The sequence below is a fragment of the Mustela lutreola genome, chromosome 5 (assembly GCF_030435805.1).
Source record: "Mustela lutreola isolate mMusLut2 chromosome 5, mMusLut2.pri, whole genome shotgun sequence".
In the NCBI taxonomy this organism is placed as follows: Eukaryota; Metazoa; Chordata; class Mammalia; order Carnivora; family Mustelidae; genus Mustela; species Mustela lutreola.
Window position 1 is genome coordinate 162,988,355 of NC_081294.1, and position 24,712 is coordinate 163,013,066.

A 24,712-nucleotide genomic window follows, 5' to 3' on the forward strand; every position below is an offset into this window, starting at 1 on the left:
TTTTAACAATGTTTATTCTTCCGATTCAAGAGCATGGAATGGTCTTCCATCTTTTTGTGTCTTCTTCAATTTCTTTTATGAATGTTCTATAGTTCCTCGAGTACAGATCCTTTACCTCTTTGGTTAGGTTTATTTTCAGGCATCTTATGGTTCTTGGTGCTATAGTAAATGGAATCAATTCTCTAATTTCCCTTTCTCTATTCAGCAACATGGCTGGATACATTGTACATTGACTTTGTATCCTTCCACGTTGCTGAATTGTTGTATGAGTTCTAGTAGTTTGGAGGTGGAGTCTTTTGGGTTTTCCATATAAAGAATCATGTCATATGTGAAGAGATAGAGTTTGACTTCTTCATTGCCAATTTGGATACCTTTTATTTCTCTTTGTTGTCTGATTGCTGTTGCTGGGACTTCTAATACTATGTTGAACAAGAGTGGTGAGAGTGGGCATCCTTGCCATGTTCCTGATCTCAACGGGAACAACAGAACAACTACCACTTCATTGGACAATTTTTATTATTAATTCAATCCCACTATTCTGGCTCATTTATTTATATCGACAATTTTTTATTATTATATAGATAATTTTTAACCTATTTACCATCACAGTGAGATGCCCAGTACATCAAATTCCATAATAAGCTTCTAACATGAACTTTTTGATACATACACCTGTGTTTTACTTTCACATTTATATTTTTTAAATTTCTTTTTTTTTAATTTTAGTTTAGTCTTGTTTATTCTTTTTTTATTTTTTATTTTCTAATATTCATATAGTGTCAAACTTTAAGGTAATCCTTTTTCATTATTATTTTTAATATATTTCATTTAAAACAAAATTTGAGAGAGAGCACAGGCAGAGGGGAAGGTGTGAAGACGGAGAGAAAGAACTTTAAGCCGACTTCGTGCTCACCTTGGAACCTGATGCAGGGCTCTATCTCAGGATCCTGAGATCATGCCCTGAATCACAACCAAGATATGGACAATTAATTGACTGAGCCATCCAGGCACCCCAAGTTCCCTTTTATACCTAAATTCTTGTACTAATTGCTTTTGATTTTTCTCACTCATTGCCTCTGATGTTACTGCATTCTTAAATATGTATTCTCTTATTTCATTATTTATCAGTTCTCCAGCATGATCTTTCGAGCTTGAAAGATTATTACTTAGCCCACACTGTACTCTTCTCAACTCCTTTCTTCATAATGCTAACAGAGTCCTATTAAATTTTTTGTTCAAACTCATGTTAAGTAATTGTGTCAGCGTGACAATGCAAATGCCCTTACTGCTCTTTCTGTAGTAAATTTTATCATGCATTACCTTTCATTTTTCCCGAAGTTGGCATTAACCTCCATCTACTCATTCGTATGTTTTTAATTATCTGTTCTTCTAGAAGTCTCCTCTATGTTCTCTTTATAAGTAATATATTTTCCATATACTTAAAATCAATAATTTCATTGTATTCAAAGACATTTGCTTTGGCTAAATCTTCATCCCAGGCATAAATCTGGAATTTCTGTTTCTTGGTCTTGTGTTGAGCTCTCTATACTCTGCTTCTTTCTCTTGGCCTTCTGTGGTGTTTTAGTCAATCACATCTCCCTATAAGTTTCAAAAATGAATATAGCTGAGTAATATTCCATTTTATATGTGAACTGAGATGTCCTTGAACATATGACTAGATAAAGAATATGTGGTTCATATATGCATAGGAAGATTACTTAGCAATCAGACAGGATGAATACCTACCATTTGCATCAACATGAATGGAACCAAGGGTTATGTCAAGTGAAATAAGTCAAGAAAAGAAGACAGTTATCATATGGTTTCACTCATATATGGAATATAAGGAAAGTGCAGAGGATAATAGGGGAAGGGAGGGAAAAGTTAATGAGAATAAATCAGAGACAGAGATAAACCATGAGAGACTCTGGACTTCAGGAAAGAAACTGAGGGTTGTGGAATGGGTATGTGGAATAATGGGGATGTGTGATGGGCATTAAGGAGGGCACATGATGTTATGAACACTGGGTGTTATATAAAACTAATGAATCATTGAAAACTGCACCAAAAACTAATGATATGCTATATATTGGCTAATTGAACTTACAAATACTAAATTCATTATAAAATATATATAGCAATGGTATATGTTTTCTCTAATTTTTTAAATAAGACTTAGGTTGTTATGGCCTTCCCTCTTGGACCACCTTTGCAGTATCCCAGAGGTTTTGAACTGATATGTTTTCATATTCATTAGATTTAATGAATTTTTTAAGTTCTTCTTTGATTTCACATTTGAACCATTCATTCTTTAGCAGGATCCTCTTTAATTTCCAAGTGTTTGAGTTCCTTCCAGATTTCTTCTTGTGATTGAGATCCAGTTTCAAAGCACTGGTGTCTGAAAATATACAGGGATTAATCTCAGTCTTGGTATCAGTTGAAACCTGGTTTGTGACCTAGTATGTTATCTATTCTGCAGGAAGTTTCTTGCACACTCCAAAAGAATGAGTATTCTGTTGTTTCAGAGTGGAACATTCTGTATATAACTGTGACATCCATCTGGTCCAGTGTGTCATTGAAAGCTCTTCTTTCTTTACTGATCTTCTGCTTAGATGATCGGTTTGTTGCTGTGAGTGTGGTGTTAATATCCCCTACTATTCATATATATTTATCAATATGCTTTTTACTTTAGTTTTTAATAGGCTTAAGTAATTGATTGCCCTCATGTTGCAACATAGATATTTTTAATTATTAGACCTTCTTGTTGAATAGACCCCTTACATAAAATGTAGTGTCCCTCTACATCTCTTACCACAGTCTTTGGTTTAAAATCTAGTGTCTCTGATAGGAGGATTGTTTACTCAGCACTTTTGAGGTCCATTAGTATGGTAAATGATAATCCACCCCTTCACTTTCATTCTGGAGGTGTCTCCAGGTCTAAAATGAGTCTCCTGTAGATAGCATATGGATGGGTCTTGCTTTTTTTTTAAAGATTTTATTTATTTGACAGAGGTAACAGGTAGGCAGAGCAGCAGGCAAAAGGATAGGGAGAAGCAGGTTCCCTGAGGAGCAGAGAGAGCCTAAAGTAGGGCTCGATCCCAGAGCCCTGGGCCTGAGCTGAAGGCAGATGGTAACAAACTGAGCTGCCCAAGTGCTCCTGGTTCTTGTTGTTTTTTGTTTGTTTGTTTGATTGTTTTTTGTTTGTTTGTTTGTTTGTTTTGTTTTTTTTCCAATCTAGTGCCCTATGTCTTTGGTCAGAGCATCATGTACACCCAGAGTAATTACTAAAAGATATGCATTTAGTGTGATTGTATTGCTTGTTAATTCCCCGTTTCTGAAGTTTTTCTCTGTTTCTACCAGTATATGCTATTCTTGGGGTCTCTCTTCAATTACAGAATCACCTTTAATATTTCTTGCAGAAGTGGCATGGTGGCCATATATTCTTTGTTTCTGCCTGTCCTGGAAGATCTTTAACTCTCCTTCAATTCTGAATGATAGCCTTGCTGGATAAAGTAATTTTAGCTGCATGTTCTCCTCATTTAGCTCCCTGAATATATATTGCAAGCCCCTTCTACCCTGCCAGGTTTCTTTGGATAGGTCTTTTGTTTTCTGTTGTTCCACCCTCCATACTTAAGGAATCCCCTCTCCCTAGTTGTTCTCAGGATAGTTTCTTTGGCTATAAGATTTTCAAGCTTCATTATTATATGTTGGGGTGTTGATCTGTTTTTATTGATTTTTGGAGGGGTCCTCTATGCCTCTTGGATAAGAATGTTTCTTTCCCAAGATTAGGGAAATGCTCAACCATGATTCACTGAAATAAACCTTATAGCCCTTTCTCTCCATCCACTTGGGAATCCCAATAATTCTGACATAAGTTCATTTCAAAGCATCATTAAATTATTGAAGATTTTCCTCATGGGCTACTAGTTGTCTCTTTTTTCTTCAACTTCATTTCTATCAGCTTCCCCTTTAGATCATTTATTCCTTATTTAGCCTTGTTGACCTTAGTGTTGGAACATCCAATTTAAACTGCATCTCATTCATAGCATTTTTATATTTGATCTCATTTCCTCCCTTAGTGATTCTGAGTTATCATATATTTTTTTCCAAGCCTAGCTATAAACTTTATAATTGCTATCCTGAATACCATCTCTAACACCATACCTATATCCATATTGATTCACTCTGTGTCAGAGAATGTTGCCTCTGGTTCCTTCTTTGTTGTGAGTTCCTCCTTGCCCTTGGAAGGATGGGTGTAAATGTACCCAGACCAAAATATCAACCAAAACTCAAGCAAACTGCATTCTAGGAAAAATCCAAGGTGGTCAGAAGTCACCACACAAAAGCACACAAAGCCCAAATGCAACAAAGATATATATATATATATATATATATATATATATATATATATATATATATATATATTATGGTCTGGGAGGAAAGACTATAATCTTCCAGGATAGGAAAAAAAAAAAAAACAGGTGATCCACTTGTTCTTGATTGAGTTTTTTTCTGTGTGTTAGACAGTACATCCCAAAATTGCAAAAATAGTAATGTTTATATTTATATAAAAATGAAATTGAATATATAGAAAAAATATCTTGAAGCATATATATTTTATATGTAGATGTGAAAATATAAAATTTAAAAGGAGACTTAAAAACATAAGCTAGCAAGTAAGAACCTAGTTGAAATGGGGAAAATGAAAAAAAAAAAGCAAAATTATTTTTACTGCAGGATAAAGGAGTAATGAGGAATCACCTGTATCTCAATGTGTTATTTTCCACTGGTGCTGGATAGTTACAGTCTCGTGGGATCCATAAGTTTGTCATTCACCTGTTCTTCCAGTCTGTCTTCGTGGGTGGAGTTGGGGTTTTGCTGCTCTACTTTTTCTGATATTTGTGCCTGGGAGGAGTTGCTGCACCCCTTGTAAAGGAGAGGGGCTTAATGTAAGTTGGGCCTTTATGTGGCTTTTGTTATCTGGTGGCTTTCTGTCCTTTTTCAGAGAGTTAGAGCAAAAATGGTAATGACTGGATTCCCAGACTGCAAGATTATTCTCTCCCCTTTTCAATAAACTCTACCAGTCAAACCAACCCCACTTCTGTGTGCACCATGATTCACAGAAACCTAAGGACCAGGCCCACAGAAATGCTCCTGGGGGATTAGCAGGGGTCCATGTATGTCTCTGCACTTTGTTTCCTTGGGAATTTGAAGGTTTGTGGGTTTGCACAAGAATTCTACTCTGCTGATGCCAGGTGATGGATGGATGCCACTCTTACTATTCTATCCAGGGCCACTATGACCCTGAGAGCTTTTTCACAGTCAGAGGCACAGTCATTATTCCCTACCAGAGGATGGTAAGTGACCTGCACATTCTAGACCTTTTCTGGGTGCTCAGGCAAAGAGCAGTCTCCCTATCAGTCTGGCATGGTTTATGGCAACACAAGTCTCTCCTGGGACTGCTGAGTGTTAACTAGTTTCCCCACTTTGCTATTTGGGAACTCTATCAATTTAGGCACCCAGTTCTTTCCATGATTCCTGGGATCCTGAGACCACAGTGACCCACCTGGAATCCTGCCTTTTGCATCCCCTGAGCTGCTTTCAGAAAGGGATGTCTCACTGGGGTAGATTTCTAAGGTTTCCTACTTTGCTATGTGGTGTTATATGACTTTCCAGTACCCAGCTTATGGAGGCTCCCTACCCCCTATTTATCTTTGGATGTTTTCCTGCTGATTCATGATTCCATACCTTCAACCTTGAAAAATCTGTCATTTGTTTTGCTTGTAGATTTCTGCATATATTTCCTTACATCTCAGGCTGAGTGTGTGGATATTCAGAATAGTTATATAGGTATCAAACTAGATTCCAGAGACCAGATGAAGTGAGGTCCCCTACTCTTCTTCCTTCTTGCCTCCCTCCCCCTTGATATGATTCTTAATCACATTTTTGGATACAAGTACTCAACTTTGGATAACAAAATAAAAATGCATACATGTATGCATATATGCATACATACACAAGACCACACTATGTTAAAAAGTTTTTGCACAGGAAATGAAACATCCAATATATGAAAGAGGCAACCTACTGAATTAGAGAAGATATTCTCAAATGATATATCCGATAACAGATCCATATACATCCACATATTTGAAAAACTTATACTCCTCAGTGCATAGGAAAAATATGAATCAGAATGAGGTGCAGAGAACCTAGGTAGACATGTTCCAAAGAAGATATACAGATGGCCCAAAGGCAAATGAAAATTCGCTAAGTTTTTCTCTCAAAGAAATGCAAATCAAAACCATGTCATACCATATTACACCTATCAGAATACTCATATCAAAAAGTGAAGGAATACCTAGTGTTGGGAGGATGTTGAGTAAAAGAAATCCTTATGCACTGTAGGTGGAAATGCAAATTGTGGCATGTTCTATGGAAAAGAGTATGAATATTTCTCAAAAAAATAGAACTACTATATGATTCAGTAGTCTATTTTTAATACTTAAAAAATGAAAACACTAATTTGAAAAGACACATACAATCCAAATTAATTGAAGCAATTTTTTTTTTTACTATTGACAGGATATAAAGAAAATCTAATCTGTGAATAGGTAAATAGATAAAAAATATGTTACACACACACACAATTAAATAATACTCAGACATAAGAAAGAATAAACTCTTGCCATTTGTGAAAACATTAATGGACTTAGATGGTCTTATGCTAAAAGATATAATTGAAGACAGAAAAACACAAATACCATAAAATCTCATTTATATGTGGAATCTCAAAACAAAATATATGAAGAAGGAACCCAGAAACAAAGTCATAGTTACAGAGAATAGACTGATATTTGACAGAAGTCAGGGAATGAGTATACAGATGAGAAATTAGGGGGATTAAGACGTACTATCTGCCAGTTTTTAAATAACACATGGGGATGTAATGTAATGTAGATAGTTAATAAATTTTTCAGTGTTTATTTTTTTTCATTTATTTATTTTCAGCATAACAGTATCATTATTTTTTCACCACGCCCAGTGCTCCATGCAAACTGTGCCCTCTATAATACCCACCACCTGGTACCCCGACCTCCCACACCCCCGCCACTTCAAACCCCTCATATTGTTTTTCAGAGTCCATAGTCTCTCATGATTCACCTCCCCTTCCAATTTACCCCAACCCCCTTCTCTCTAACTCCCCATGTCCTCCATGCTTTTTGTTATGCTCCACAAATAAGTGAAACCATATGATAATTGACTCTTTCTGCTTGACTTACTTCACTCAGCACAATCTCTTCCAGTCCCGTCCATGTTGCTACAAAAGCTGGGTATTCATCCTTTCTGATGTAGGCATAATACTCCACAGTGTATATGGACCATATCTTCTTTATCCATTCGTCCATTGAAGGGCATCTTGGTTATTTCCACAGTGTGGCGACCATGGCCATTGCTGCTATAAACATTGGGGTACAGATGGCCCTTATTTTCATGACATCTGTATCTTTGGGGTAAATACCCAGGAGTGCAATGGCAGGTTCATAGGGAAGTTCTATTTTTAATTTCTTGAGGAATCTCCACACTGTTCTCCAAAAAGGCTGCACCAACTTGCATTCCCACCAACAGTGGAAGAGGGTTCCCCTTTCTCCACATCCTCTCCAACACATGTTGTTTCCTGTCTTGCAAATTTTTGCCATTCTAACTGGTGTAGGTGATATCTCAATGTAGTTTTAATTTGAATCTCCCTGATGGCTAGTAGTGATGAACATTTTTTCATGTGTCTGATAGCCATTTGTATGTCTTGATTGGAGAACTCTCTGTTTCTATCTTCTGCCCATTTTTTGATATGCTTGTCTGTTTTGTGTGTGTTGAGTTTGAGGAGATCTTTATAGATCCTGGATATGAACCTTTTGTCTGTACTATCATTTGTAAATATCTTCTCCCATTCCATGGGTTGCCTTTTTGTTTTCTTGATTGTTTCCTTGGCTGTGCTGAAACTTTTGATTTTGTTGAAATCCCAAAAGATCATCTTAGCTTTTGTTTCCTTTGCCTTTGGAGACATATCTTGAAAGAAGTTGCTGTGGCAGATATCAAAGAGATTAATGCCTATGTTCTCCTCTAGGATTCTGAGGGATTCCTGTCTCACGTTGAGGTCTTTTTATCCATTTTGAGTTTATCTTTGTGTACGGTGTAAGAGAATGGTCGAGATTCATTCTTCTACATATAGCTGCCCAGTTTTCCCGGCACCATTTATTGAAGAGACTGTCTTTTTTCCACTGTATATTTTTTCCTGTTTTGTCGAAGACTATTTGCCCATAGAGTTGAGGGTCCATATCTGGGCTCTCTACTCTGTTCCACTGGTCTATGTGTCTGTTTTTATGCCAGTACCATGCTGTCTTGGTGATTACAGCTTTGTAGTAAAGCTTGAAATCAGGTAACGTGATAACAGTTTTTATTTTTGTTTTTCAAAATTTACTTAGTGATTCGGGGTTTCTTCTGGTTCCATACAAATTTTAGGATTATTTGCTCCAGCTCTTTGAAGAGTACCGGTGGAATTTTGATCGGAATAGCATTAAAAGTATAGATTGCTCTAGGCAGTATAGACATTTTAACAATGTTTATTTTTCAGATCCAAGAGCATAGAATGGTCCTCCATATTTTTGTGTCTTCTTCAATTTCTTTCATGAGTGTTCTGTAGTTCCTTCAGTACAGATCCTTTACCTCTTTGGTTAGGTTTATTCCCAGGTATCTTATGGTTCTTGGTGCTATTGTAAATGGAATCGATTCTCTAATTTCCCTTTCTGTATTTTCATTGTTAGTGTATAAGAAAGCCACTGATTTCTGTACATTGACTTTGTATCCTGCCAGGTTGCTGAATTGCTGTATGAGTTCTAGTAGTTTGGAGGTGGAGTCAATAATATTTTAACAATATTGCATTGTAATGTTAACCAGAGATGTTGGTGACCATTTTTAAATGTATAATTAGGGTGTACATCTAAAATTAAAACAAAATGATGTGTCAATTATTATTCAATAAAAAAGAAATGAATTGTTTCATGAATAATAAATACCAAGCCACACTGTAATGCACATGGTAAACAATCTGCCAATGAAAATGATCGTGTAACACTTAATCAGTGAGACTGTAAGAGAGAAAGAAATCTCACCCACTTTTCCAAACAATTGGTTCAATCCATTACATGCAAGTCTCAAAATATACAATAAAAACTTTGTCTTAACTAAAACAATTTGATATTACTTTATGCTACACATTTTAAATTCATATAGTTATTAAGGGATTAACTGTGCTAATCATTTGCTTCTATCCAAAAGAAAAATAGAGCTTTCTTTACATGTATGAGAAGCAAGAAGTTAGATCTTGGAGCTATATGGTTCTAGGTTTAACATACACAGGGAAGGGGAAATATGGCAGAGAAGTAGGGATGCTGCTTCAACCAGTCCCCTAAAGTGAACTAAATATCTACCTGAACACTCTGAACACCCATGAAATCAGCCTGAGGTATAGGATTATACACTCCTGGATCTCCTCCAGGGCAGAGGACATCAGTGGAGATGTAACGTGGAGTGGGAAGGCTTTAACTGAGATAGGAGGATAAGCAGAAGAGGGAGGAACCACCAGAAGCGATGCATTAGAAAGCAATACCCCAATAAATGCCCTGTGGTTGGAGACCAGGATTAACTTGGATTCTGTTTTAAAATCACTAAAAAAGAGCAAAAGATCTTAAGGGGCAAACACCTGAGCCAGAAAGAGTGCAGCAGCACCTTCAGTTCCTGGTCCTGAGCCCCAGGCTGTGTGCTGCTTGGACCATCACTCAACTGGTCGTACTCCCGCTTACCCATGAGGGAGTCTGGTGGGCTAACTAGAACCACACACTTTTTTTTAAATTATTTTTTTATTTCCAGTGTGACAGTTTTTATTATTTTTGCACCACACCCAGTGTTCCATGCAATCCGTGCCCTCTATAATACCCACCACCTGGTACCCCGACCTCCCAACCCCTGCCCCTTCAAAACCCTCAGATTGTTTTTCAGACTCCATACTATCTCATGGTTCACCTCCTCTTCCAATTTCCCCCAACTCTCTTCTCATCTCAATCACACTTTTGCACTCTGCAAGCACTGTGTGACCAGGGTCTGACTGCACCCCACCTACACCAAAGAAAACACTCTTGCCCTGGCGAGAGGGCACTCGGCTGCAGTCTCTAGGACCGCTGAGGGTCTGGACCCTCCCAGCCAGCACCTGAATGAACTTGGCACAATCTCAGGATTTATCAGCAGCCTGAGTTGCTTGACTGAACGCACCCTGCAGTGTGGGCCTGGTCCTCAGACAGCAGTCCCAGCAAAGGTAGCCACCAGAAGTGGGATCCCTGGACAAATATTGCTCATGGTTTTACTTGCACTGGGGTGCAGAGACAAGCAGGTGTTTCAGGCAATTCCTGAGACAGTGGCTGGAGGCCCACATATGGTCTGTGGGAGGTTGTGGTGTTCAGTGGAGTTTGCAGAGTGGGAGTCTGAGTGTTCTGGACAACCCAGGGGGAGAAGAATGAGGCTTCTTTTTGAGGTGGAGGTTTGGGTAGAGTTGGATTACCATTAAACCTCCAAAATGCTGCAAAAAGCTGCCAACACCCCCCCCCACAAAAGCCTGAAAAACTGGTTTCCACAGAGTCCAGCTGTTTTATAGGGGGCATGGTGACTCAGCCTTAGGAAGACTTACTGAAAAAAAATGTATCAAGCCCCTTCTCCAGGAGGCAAGCCAAAAGAATGAGACAACAACCACCAAAGGGACCCCATAAAATTGTAAAACTCCAACATTAGGAGAAAACATATATTAAGCTCCTGGTATTGCCCTAAAACCTGTATATTTCATACATTCATTTTTTTACAAATTCATTTTCATGATTCTTGTTTTTTTTAATTTCTTTAACCTACCTAATATTACAACTAAAGGTTTAATACGACACACTCCATAATAACCTTTTAAGTTGAACTTTTTCATAAACATACCTGTGTTCCTCTTTTTCTTTTCTTTTTTCTTATTTTCTTAATACAAATAGATATATGCTTCAAGGCAATCATTTTCCTCTATTCAATACTACCCCTACATATAAACCAGGTTTAGTATCCCTTTATCTCTGGAAAGTTTAATCCTTTAACAAAGATAACAAGAGGAAGAACCAAAATAACTTTCCTCACCTACATAACGATTTATAACTACCTTTTCCTTCTGTCTGTGTTTCTGTGTATTTGTTTTTGTTCTGGTATTATATGAATCTTGGGTTTACTTCGGCTGTGCTCTTTGTGTTCTTTTTTGTTTTTTCCTCGACATTTACTTTTGTCAGTCTTTTTTTTTTTTCCTTTCCATTTTTGTTTATATTCCTTATAAATTTTATTTTTGGTGCTCACTTTGCCTGGGTTTTCTTTTTTTCTCTCTCTCATCCCCTTTCTTTCTCTCTTTTTCATTTTCCTTTCTTTTTGGTAGTGACTTCTGATTGCTCTGAAGTTTTCCAGGGAACAACTCACCTGGATCATGGTTGGCATATTCAGCTACAGATTCCCTCAACCACTTCTCATCAAAATGATTAGGATGAGGAACACCCAACAGAGTAAAATTTCAGAGGCTGTGCCTTCTCCATCAGAACTGTTGGATGTGGATGTGAACAGTATGTTGCAAAAAGAATTCAGGGTAACAATGATCTAGGCAATGACAATGTTGGAGAAAATCATTAGTGACAACATGGATTCTCTAAAGGCAGAAGTGAAAGCCACCAAGGCTGAAGTTAAAAATCCTATGAATGAGATCCAATCTAATCTAAATACTGCAATGGTATTAGTATTAATATTAGTTTTAGTATTAGTATTATAGTAGAGTAACCGAATCAGAAGATAGAAATAGTGATCTAGAGGACAAAATGAAAAATAAAAAAGATGAGGAGGAGGCATGGTTCAAACAGCTTAAAAGTCATGAAAACAGAATTAGGGAAATAAATGATGTGATTAAATATTTCAACATCAGAATTATTGGGATACCTGAGAGGACAGAAAAAGACAGAAGACTATAAGATATAGTTGAACAAATTCTGGATGAAAATTTTCCCAGTCTGGGGGATAGCACAAGCATTCATGTCCTAAAGATAGAAAGAAAACCCCCCAAGATCAAGGAATCTAGAAAAACCTAAAGACATTTGATTGTAAGACTCATGAACCACAATTTTAGACAAGAGGTTCTGAGGACAGCTAGGGGGAAGAGATTCCTTAAGTACAGAGGAAGATCTGTGAGAATAACCTCACATCTGTCCACTGAAATCTGGAAATCCAGAAAGAGCTAGCAAGACATATTCAGGGCACTAAATGAGAAGTACATGCAGCAGGAATACGTTATCCTGCAAGGCTCACATTCAAAATGGATGAGGAGATACAGATCTTTCAAGACTGGAAAGATTTAAAAGTGTATGTGTCTATCAAGCCAGCACTATAAGAAATATCAGTGTAGTTTGATTAAAGAAGAATGAATCCAAGAGTGAAACAGAACAGAAATTTACAGACAAACTATAGAAACAAGGATTTCACAGGCAACATGATGTCAATAAAAATGTATCTTTCAATAATCACTATCAATGTGAATAGCCTAAATTCTGCCATAAAACAGGAAAGTTTTGTATGTTGGATAAAATGACAGGGCCTGCCCATATGCTGTCTACAAAAGACCAATTTAGAACTTAACGATATATCCAGACTGAAAGTGAAGGGATGGAAAAGTAAATTCCATGACAACAGGCCTCAAAAGAAAGATGGGGCAATGATTCACATATCAGATAAATTAGATTTTAAACTGAAAACTCTAGTCAGAGCCACTACATCAATGAAAGGATATATCCACCAATAAGGTCTAACAATTGTAAATATCTATGTCCTCCAATATGAGAACAGCCAACTACATAAGCCAAATGTTAATCAAAATAGACAGTCATATTGATATAAATACATTAATAGTAAGGGATCTTAACCCACCACTCTTAGTAATAAATCACCCAAGAAGAAAATCAACAAAGAAACCAGAGCTTTGAATGACTCATTGGATCAGATGGACTTCATAGATATATACAGAACATTCCACCCTAAAACAACAGAATATTCATTCTTCTAGAGCACACATGGAACTTTATCCAGAAGAGACCCCATACTGGTTCACAAATGAGGGCTCAACCAATGCTGAAAGATTGAGATTACCCCCTGCATATTTTTAGACCACAGTGTTTTGGAACTGTAATTCAATGACAAGAAAAAGTTTGAAAGTGATTCAAATATTTGGAAGCTAAAGAACACCCTGCTTAAGAATGTTTGGATCAACCAGAAAATCAAAAAAGAACTTAAAGAATTCATGTAAACCAATGAGAATGAAGACTCATTGGTCCAAAACCCTTGAGATATGGCAAAGGTGGTCCTAAGGGGGGGAAAATAGCCATTTATGCCTTACTTAAAAAAAAAATACAGAATACACGAACTCTCTTTAAAAATAGAGTTCTCTGGGGCACCTGGGTGGCTCAGTGGGTTAAGCCTCTGCATTCGGCTCGGGTCGTGATCTTAGGGTCCTGGGATCGAGCCCCACATCGGGCTCTCTGCTCAGCAGGGAGCCTGCTTCCCCCCTCTCTCTCTGCCTGTCTCTTTGCCTACTTGTGATCTCTCTCTCTCTGTCAAATAAATAAATTTTAAAAATAGAGTTCTCCTTAAAGAAATAGAAAGTCAACAACAAATTAAGCCAACCCCATGCATAAGAAGGGAAATAATTAAGATTAGAGTTAAGATCAATGAGTTAGAACTAGAGATACAGTACAACACATCAATGAAACTGGAAGCTGGTTTATTGAACGAATCAATAAGATTGATAAACCACTGGCCAAACTGATCCAAAAGAAAGGAGAGAGGACCTAAATTAATAAAATAATGAAGGAAAAGGGAGAGATCATGACTAATACCGAGGAAAAAAATATAATCATCAGAAGTTACTATTAACAGTTATATGCCAACAAGTTAAGCAATCTAGATGAAATGGATGTGTTCCTGGAAACCTATAAACTTTAAAAACTGAATCAGGAATAAATTGACAACCTGAATAGACCAATGTCTAGTAACAATATTGAAGCAGTGATCAAAACCTCCCAGAAAACAAGAGCCCAGGACCTCATGGATGCCCTGGAGAATTCAGAGAAGAAATAATACCTATTCTCCTGAAGCTGTTTCAAAAAATATAAGCAGAAGGAAAGCTTCCAGACTCTTTCTATGAAGCCAGCATTACCCTGATCCCCAAACCAGGCAAAGACCCCATCAAAAAGGAAAATTTCAGACCAATATCCCTGATAAATATGGAAGCCAAGATTCTCAACAAGGTCCTAGCTAATAGGACTCAACAGTACATTAAAAAGTTTATACACTATGACCAGGTGTGTTTTATCCCTGGGTTGCAAGGGTGGTTCAACATTTTAAAATCAATCAATGTGATAGAACAAATCAGTGAGAGAAGAGAGAAGAACCACATGGTCCCTTCAAATGTTACAGAAAAAAAAATTGACAAGATACAGTATCCAGGGCACCTGGGTGGCTCAGTGGGTTAAGCCACTGCCTTCGGCTCGGGTCATGATCTCAGGGTCCTGGGATCGAGTCCCGCATCGGGCTCTCTGCTCAGCAATGAGCCTGCTTCCTCCTATCTCTCTCTGCCTGCCTCTCTGCCTACTTGGGATCTCTCTCTGTAAAATAAATAAATAAAATCTTTAAAAAAAAAAGATACAGTATCAATTCCTGATTAAAATGCTTCAAAGTATAGGGATAGAGGAAATATTCCTCAACTTTATAAATTCTGTGAAAAACCCACAGCAAATATCATCCTCAATGATGAAAAGCTGACAGTCTTCCCTTTGGGATCAGGAACACGACAAGGATTTCCACTTTCACCATTGTTGTTCAACACAGGGCCAGACGTCGTAGCAACAGTAATCAGACAATAAAGAGAAATAAAAGGTATTGAAATTGGCAAAGAAGCAGTCCAACTCTCTCTCTTCACAGATGACATGACACTTTATATGGAAAACCCAAAAGAGTCTACTCCCAAACTACTAGAACACATACAGGAATTCAGTGATTTCAGGATACAACATCAATGTACAGAAATCAGTTCCTTTCTTATACACTAACAATGAAAATATGGAAAGGGAAATTAGAGAATTGATTCCATTTACTATAGCACCAGAATCATGAGATACCTGGGGATAAACCTAACCAAAGAGGGAAAGGATCTGTACTTGAGGAACTACAGAACACTCATGAAAGAAACTGAAGAAGACAAAAAAAAAAAGATGGAAAAGCATTCCATGCTCATCAATTGGAAGAATTAACATTGATAAAATGTCTATACGGCCCAAAGCAATCTATATCTTCAATGCCATCCCGATAAAAATTCCACTTTCATTTTTCAAAGCGCTGAAACAAACAATCCTAAAATATGTATGAAACCAGAAGAGACCCTGAATTACTAAAGAAATGTTGAAAAAGAAACACAGAACTGGGAGCATCATGTTGCATGATTTTTTTTTTTTTTTTTTTTTTTTTTTTTTTATAAAGATTTTATTTATTTATTTGACAGAGAGAAATCACAAGCAGGCAGAGAGGCAGGCAGAGAGAGAGGAGGAAGCAGGCTCCCTGCTGAGCAGAGAGCCCGATGCGGGCCTCGATCCCAGGACCCTGAGATCATGACCTGAGCTGAAGGCAGCGGCCTAACCCACTGAGCCACCCAGGCGCCCGCATGATTTCAATCTTTACTGCAATGCTGTGTTCCCCAAGGCAGACATAGTGTTGGCACAAAAAACAGACACATAAAACAGTGGAACAGAGTAGAGAGCACAGGTATGGACCAACAAGTCTATGGTCAACTGATCTTTGACAAAGCAGGAGAAATATACAGAGGAAAATGTCTCTTCAATAAATGGTGCTGGGAAAATTGGACAGCTATGTGTAGAAAAATGAAACTTGACCATTCTCTTACACTATAAACTAAGATAAACTCGAAATGGATAAAAGACCTCAACATGAGGAAGGAATCTATCAAAATCCTAGTGATGTACATAGACAGAAACCTCTCTGACATCGGCAACAGCAACTTCTTTCAAGATATGTCTCCAAAGGTAAAGAAAACAAAAGCAAAAGTGAACATTTGGGACTTCATCAAGATCAAAAGCTTCTTCACAGCAAAGGAAACCATCAACAATACAAAGAGAAAGCCCAAAGAATGGGTGAATATATTCTCAAATGACAATACAGACAAAGAGTTAATATCCAGGAACTATAAAGAACTCCTCAAACTCAACACACACACACACACACACAAAAACAGATAATCACATCATAAAATGTGCAGAAGACATGAACAGACACTTCTCCAAAGAAGATATACAAAAGGCTAACAGTTACATGAAAAAATGTGCATAATCATTAGCCATCAGGGAGATTCAAATCAAAACCACATTAAGATACCACCCTCACCAGTTAGAAGGGCCAGACTTAACAAGACAGGAAATGACAAGTGTTGGAGAGGATGTGGAGAAAGAGGAGCCTTTTAAACTGTTGGTTGGGATGCAAGTTGGTGCAGCCACTTTGGATAACAGTGTGGAGCTTCCTTATGAAATTAAAAATAGAGCTTCCCTATGACGCTGCAATTGCACTACTGGGTATTTAACCCTAAAGACACAGATGTAGTGAAAAGAAAGACCATCTGTAACGCAATGTTCAAAGCATCAGTGGCAACTGACACCAAACTGGAAAAAAAAAAAAAAAACAAGATATCATTCAACAGATGAATGGATAAGGAAGATGTGGTCCATATACACTATGGAGTACTATGCCTCCATCAGAAAGGATAAATACCCAACTTTTGTATCGACATGGATGGGAATGAAGGAGATTCATGATGATAATGATGATGATGATGATGATTTACTGACTTGAAATAAGCAAAGTAGAGTGAGTCAATTATCATGTGCTTTTACTTACTTGTGGAGCATAAGGTATAACATGGAGGACATTAGTAGATGCAGAGAAGTCAGTTGGGAAATCATGTGAGACTGTGGACTCTGAGAAACTGAGGATTTTGGTGAGCCTGCTGGTAGGTATTAAGGAGGGCATGTGTTGCAGGGAGCACTGGGTGTGGTGCCTAAATAATGAATCTTGTAACAATTTATTTAAAAGTAAATTTAAATTTAAAAACATTAAAGAATTTTGGATTATTTGCTCCAGCTCTTTGAACAATACTGGTGGAATTTTGATCGGAATAGCATTAAAATTATAGATTGCTCTAGGCAGTATAGACATTTTAACAAAGTTTATTCTTCCGATCCAAGAACACGGAATGATCTTTCATCTTTTTGTGTCTTGTTCAATTTCCTTCATGAGTGTTCTGTAGTTTCTCAAATACAGGTCCTTTACCTCTTTGGTTAGGTTTATTCCCGGGTATCTTATGATTCTTGGTGCTATAGACAATGGAATCAATTCTCTAATTTCCCTTCCTGTATTTTCATTATTAGTGTATAAGAAAGCCACTGATTTCTGTACATTGACTTTGTATCCTGCCATGCTGCTGAATTGTTGTATGAATTCTAGTAGTTTGGGGGTGGAGTCTTTTGGGTTTTCCATATAAAGAATCATGTCATCTGCAAAGAGAGAGAGTTTGACTTCTTCACTACCAATTTGGATACCTTTTATTTCTCTTTGTTGTCTGCTTGCTGTTGCTAGGACTTCTAATACTATGTTGAACAAGAGTGGTGGCATAAATACAGACACATAGACCAGTGGAACAGAGTAGAGAACCCAGATATGGACCGTCAACTCTATGGTCAAACAATCTTCGACAAAACAGGAAAAAATATACAGTTGGAAAAAGACAGTCTCTTCAATAAATGGTGCTGGGAAAAATGGGCAGCTATATGTAGAAGAATGAAACTTGACCATTCTCTTACACTGTACACAAAGATAAACTCAAAATGGATAAAAGACCTCAATGTGAGACAGGAATCCATCAGAATACTAGAGGAGAACATAGGCAGTAATCTCTTCGATATCAGCCACAGCAACTTCTTTCAAGATATATCTCCAAAGGCAAAGGAAAGAAAAGCGAAAATGAAATTTTGTGACTTCATCAAAATCAAAAGCTTCTCCACTGCAAAGGAACCAGTCAAGAAAACAAAGAGGCAGCCCACAGAATGGGTGAAGATATTTGCAAATGACAGTACAAAAGGTTGATATCCAGGATCTATAAAGAACTCCTCAAATTCAATACACACAAAACAGACAAGCATATCAAAAAATGGGCAGAAGATATGAACAGACACTTCTCTAATGAAGACATACAAATGGCAATCAGAGACAGGAAAAAATGTTCATCATCACTAGCCATTAGGGAGATTCAAATTAAAACCACATTGAGATATCACCTTACACCAATTAGAATTGCTGAAATTAGCAAGACAGAAAACAGCATGTATTGGAAGGGATGTGGAGAAAGGGGAACCCTCTTCCACTGTTGGTGGGAATGCAAGTTGGTACAGCCTCTTTGGAAAACAGGGTGGAGATTCCTCAAGAAATTAAAAATAGAACTTCCCTATGACCCTGCAATTGCACTCCTGGGTATTTACTCCAAAGATACAGATGTAGTAAAATGAAGGGCCATCTCTACCCCAATGTTTATAGCCACAGTCGCCAAACTGTGGAAAGAACCAAGATGCCCTTTAACGGATGAATGGATAAGGAATATGTGGTCCATATACACTATGGAGTATTATGCCTCCATCAGAAAGGATGAATACCCAACTTTTGTAGCAACATGGATGGGAATGGAAGAGATTATGCAGAGTGAAATAAGTCAAGCAGAGAGAGTCAATTATCACATGGTTTTACTTATTTGTGGAACATAACAAATAGCATGGAGGACATGGGGATATAGAGAGGTGAAGGGAGTTGGGGCAAATTGGAATGGGAGGTGAACCATGAGAGACTATAAACTCTGAAATACAATCTGAGGGTTTAGAAGTGGCAGGGAGTGGAAGGTCAGGGTACCAGGTGGTGGGTATTATAGAGGGCACGGATTGCATGGGGTACTGGGGTGGTGCAAAAATAATGAATACTGTTATGCTGAAAATAAATAAAAAATAAATTTAAAAAAATAAAATAATAAAAACGTTAAAAAATACACAAAGAGATAAGAATATTATCATTCTTTATGTTTATATTTTAAAGTGATAACCCTAGATCCTTATGAAAGAAGTATTTGAACATGAATACTTGAAGAAAAGAACTTTGAATGATTTAAACCAGGAAAAAATTATTTTTTTTAAGATTTGTATTTAATCTATGGTTGTTCATTATGTGTATATCATTGTAAAACATTAGAAAATTTATGTTGTATACAGGGTCTTACACTTATATTCTAAATTAGGAAAATATATAAATAGTCCATTTTTTAACAGAAAAACTGCATTTCTAAAAGTTTCTCATTATATTTCATTATTAGTTATATAAGATTTGATAACATGTTTTAAAGCTTGGAAATGTTTGTTTGTTGCTTTTAGAATTCTCAGTTCATTTTCATCAGTAAGTATTTATTTTTTTAAAGATTTTGTATATTTATTTATTTGTCAGAGAGAGAGAGAGATTAAGAGAGAGAGAGAGCACACCAGCTGGCAGAGTGGCAGGCAGAGGTGGAGAGAGAAGCAAGCTCCCTGCAGAACTGGATCCCAGGACTCTGGGATAAGGACCTTAGCTGATGGCAGCAGCTTAACTGACTGAGCCACACACGTGTCCCCGTCATTAAGCATTTAAGGAGAATTTACTATTCACTCAATTTATTAATCACTGACCCAATAAATAATTATTGACTGATTCAATATTCCCATTTTTAAATGAAAATAATAATTTATATCACATAGAATGAATATAAAGCATAAAGAATGAGATTGATATAATTCCAACCATAGGCAAAGGGAAAACCCAATTAAGTTTTTATTAAGATTATATGACTATTGTACATTGACATCATGTCCTCTACTATCTGGCTACACTTAAAGTGTATTGTGTATCCTTATTTTAGATCTGTTCATTAAATGGCTTACTGTCATATAGTTTACTGTCAGTTAGCCTGGTTTACTTGGTAACTGATCAGATGGTCACAATGATGCCTGTCACAGTCTCAGTGATGATCCATTGTTTTTGAAATTATTTCCAGGACAATTCTATGTGATAGGACCCAGAGCACCAGTCATTGGTTTGGTTGGGGAAGAGGCTGTGTTGTCCTGCCAGCTCAGCCCATCAATGGATGCTCAGAACATGGAAGTGAAATGGTACCGTAATGATCCTTTTGGCCTGGTGCATCATTATAGTACTTCCCAGGTTGACATGGAGCAGCAGATGCCAGAATACCAAGGGAGAACAGAGTTCCTGAAGGAGAATATTACCAAAGGCCATGTTGCCTTAAGGATACGTCCCATCCAACTTTCAGATGGAGGGGAGTATGCATGTTTCTTTGAAAGCTCCACATATTACAATGATGCAACATTCCAAGTGTTGGTCACAGGTAAGTTTCTGCAAATTAAAACTCATACACAATTATTATTATTATTATTATTATTAGTGCTATTGTTATTTATTTTTGATCAGGAGTCTAAAGTATCCTTTAGATGGTTAAAGTTGGCTAAATCTATACATACACTATGATGGAATATCAAGAAATTTAAATAAGTAAAATCATTCTAATCAGTCCATCCCAGCATTCTTTGGCTCTAGTAAAAATATATTTTCATCTTTTCTATGCCAACATCTTTACTTTGAAGGAAAGAAAGAACAGGGGTTATAGTAGGTATGATCCCAGAAGATTCAGTCCCAGAAATGTATCTTAGTCTCTATTCAGAAACACAGAATGAACTAAACAGAGGCAGAAAGAATCTCACCAGCCTGCTATCAAGCTAGGTTTTTTGAAACTTGCTGCTGCCCATTCTGATAATAGTCCAATCAAATGTAGTGTTTCTGACTCCCAGTATGACATCCATATTTATTCAGATCCTTTCATAATTTGTCCCCTTAGATCTCACTCCTCTCAGATATTTTCCAAACAAACAAGACAAAATAAAACAAAACAATGTAACTGTACTGCCAGAATGAAAGTTAAGCATTCCAATTCAATCATGCAATGAGCGATAATCAGCATTTTCTCTATAAACATTGTGAGACCTTATATTGAGCTCAGATGATAAGTTTCTCTATCCTCTCCTTTATAATGGACATTATGAGACATAAACCCAATTCATCAGATGGAGGCAATAATATTGCCTTCTTCCCAAAGACTGGGAAATTTTTCTCCTCCTCCCTTACCTGTTTCTAAATATTCCTACCTCCTATTTAGTAAAAATTCTGATTATGAACTAAGTAGTCATAATCCATATTTACATACTAAAGGGTGGATGCTTATATAATTTTCATAAATTAAAAGAAGTTGTTGTGAAGAGATTTCTTTGCAAGTTTTAAACACCTTTTTGAGTCAGAGTTTTTTGTTACCAGACACTTTGATTCACACATCCCCTAATAGTTTTTCTGCAGAGTAAAGGAGCAAATAGTTGCCTCCTTCTGTGATTCCTTCCTGGGTTTAGAGTAAATCTGCATCTTTAGGTAAGTAGACTGGGATTCCTCAGTGGAAGTCTCTATTGCATGCAAATGAGTGTCACTCCCATGGAGGCATTTAGCCAGGCACTAGGAATGAATGAGATCAATTATGTTTACCTATTCACTGAGTTTTGCCTTTAGAGCAGGGATCAGTCACTCTACTGTGGTAACTTCCAAAGCAATCCAGGTGTTAGACATCCACTTCATGAATTCCTACAGACATTTCCTAAACCTTAGGTAAACCCATATTAGGAGGTCTGAATTAGAGAGCCAATTGTTACTGTTGCTTCTTGAATAAACAACATGCCACTTCTCAAGATCATATCAATTTTATCTCAGACTTGTTATTTGTACAGTTATCCTATCACTAAATAGAAAACAACTTTCCAGTAGTCTTCCATTTTACCCCAGTTTCTTTAGAAGAATGCATTTCCTATCTTGAAGTTATTACCACTCAACTCTGGCATTGTGTTTCAGAATGAGTTTGTCATTAGCTGCAAAAATTGTCAGTTGACACACATCCTAGAATTTACTTTACAATCTCCTATATCTTATAAATGAGGTTATCTGATACATCATTTTGTTGATTTTTCCAAATCATATGGAAGGGAAGTTGTATTTGCTACCCAAGCACAATTTTTTTAAATAAAACTAAGATATGTATATACGTACTGTATAGAATCTAATATAACAATAAAATTTTTAAAAAAGTAAAGATAAAAATAAACAAAAAATTCAGACATAAAAATAAATAAATAAAACTAAGATAAATCCTATGGTGATCTTAATTTGTACTATGGATATATATTACAAAAAAATAGTGATAAATTCCACCCACCTATTTTACTAGGCCTAGAACATCCAAAGAAATTTTAACTAAACTTAACAAAAAATATGTCCTAAAAGCTAAGAAAGAAAATTGAAAGTTCTGATATAAGATGACATAACCTTATAATGATGATAAACACTATAGGTTTTCTCTCCTTGCCATGGTCATAAGACAATGAAAATCCAAGAGATTCAAAATGGGTAAAGAATGGTATTTAAGTCAGCCTGTGCTGTGTCAGAAGCCATCCTGGCCTCACGTATGCCAGTCAGAAACCCACATTAGTAAGAGAACCATGGTGACTTGATTTCCTCTCTTATTAGCTAACTTTTTTTTTTTTTCCACTTCAGCCCCTCAGTCTTGACTTGATAACTCAAGTTACATCACGAATGGCTAAGGCAACATTTGGAATACATGTTTCAATCCTCTAAAAATATCCATTCCCTCACCCATATTTCCCACTGCTATTTTTAATTGAGGCTTAACCCACACAATGCATTTTACCAACAGACCACAAATTTAAAGAGGTAAAGAGAATGGTATAACTTGAAGTACAACATTACTTTTCTCTCTCCAAAAAATCAGATACTAATGAAACATTTATTGTGTTTCTACCAAAAAATAAAAAAATAGTTATTGAATTTTGTCTTCAGAAAATCCCCACCCATAATTGCATTTCTCTTCAAGTCCTAGAAGGTAGCCTGAATATGTGAAATGTAATGTGATGGCCTTTCAAATGTAAAGATCCTGGAAAATGAAAAACATAATTTCTTTGTATTCTTAATTGATGAACTCTTTAAGGTGAATAATATTTATTACAACCCAGTAAGCAGTTTAATAGAGTAATTTTTATACCCATTACATGGGTTGAGACAATTTTTATCGTCATTTCACAAACAGGGAATGGAGGTATAGAGAGGTTGGTCCATTGGTGTTGCCAGCCAGTACAAATGTAACTTTTGAATCTAGAACTTCTCCTCATAATCATGATTCTCCATTGATTCTCAAAGCTATTATATTCTGAAAATACTGTTTATCAGTACCAGCACTGGGAGACACCACTGTGCCAATGAAGTCATCCTTGGTGTAACATGTTATTTACTAACTCCTGGTGATTTGTCAGGGTCTGGCCTTCCATGCAGTATCAGATAACATTAGATCATTTTCTTTCACCAACTTAATAGAAGGACTGCCATAACAAATTACTGTAAATAAGATGGCCCAAAACAACAGAAGTGTACCTTCTCACAATTCTGGAGGACAAAGTCCACAATCAAGATATCATCAGCATTATGGTCTCAGGGAAGCATCTGAGAAGAATGATTCCTTGCCTCTTCCAGGTTCTTGTAGCCCCAGGCATGACTTGTCTTATGCTGGAATCTCTACATTCTCTGCTGCAAACTTCACAGGGCCATTTTCCTGTGTCTCTGTGTCCAAATTTCTTTCTTATATAGACCACATTCACTTTGGATTATAAGCCACCCCAATCCTGGATAAATTCCTCTTTACTAATTACTTGTACAAAATGGTATCCAAATAAGTGCCAGGTATTGAAGGTTAGAACTAGAACATATCCTTTCAGAAGACACATTTCAACTCACAATAGGGCTAATTTGATCCCAGTAAATTTGATTTTTGTTGTTTTTGTTGTTACCACTGTATCTACATAATACTGTGTGGAATGCTGCACTAATATCCACTGAACTACAGAAGACAGTAGCTTAAACCAGAGCTTCTTTATTCTGTGATAAAAGCACAAAGGAGCACAGAATCAGAAGAGTTGGCTAGACACTGTGCGATTCGCACATTTCTTATCAGGATGTTTTCGCCACATCCATACAATCCACTGTTGAAGATGACTCACACTCTGAATTCTCCAGCCCTTGAGAAGGGAGAAAAAATGTAGAAAAGGAGTATCTCTTTACTTTGAGGGAAAGCACATACATCATTTTCATTTGAAACACACCATTGATATCTCAAAGTCACTTCTAATTTTAAGTCTGGAGTGTTGGAACATGCATTCTTAACCAGGGCTGATATATACACAGTTAAAATTTATATTGTTTCCCAAAGGGTTCTATCCAAAATGGTGGCTACTAACCACGTGTTAAATTGAAATTTAAATGTTTTTGATATACATTTGATTGATGTAAATATAAAATTCAGTTCCTA

At 36.8% G+C, this 24,712-nt stretch overlaps 1 protein-coding gene across 15 annotated transcripts in view; it reads left to right on the forward strand.

Annotated features, from left to right (window-relative positions):
* The window catches only part of LOC131832697 (butyrophilin subfamily 1 member A1-like), a 114,589-nt gene that overhangs the window by 25,447 nt on the left and 64,430 nt on the right, over positions 1-24,712 (forward strand). For all 15 annotated transcript variants that reach the window (XM_059176044.1, XM_059176048.1, XM_059176049.1 and 12 more), the window contains exon 2: positions 20,285-20,632. In XM_059176044.1, the coding sequence (XP_059032027.1) occupies positions 20,285-20,632 (348 nt within the window). The remainder of the gene's footprint in view (positions 1-20,284; positions 20,633-24,712) is intronic.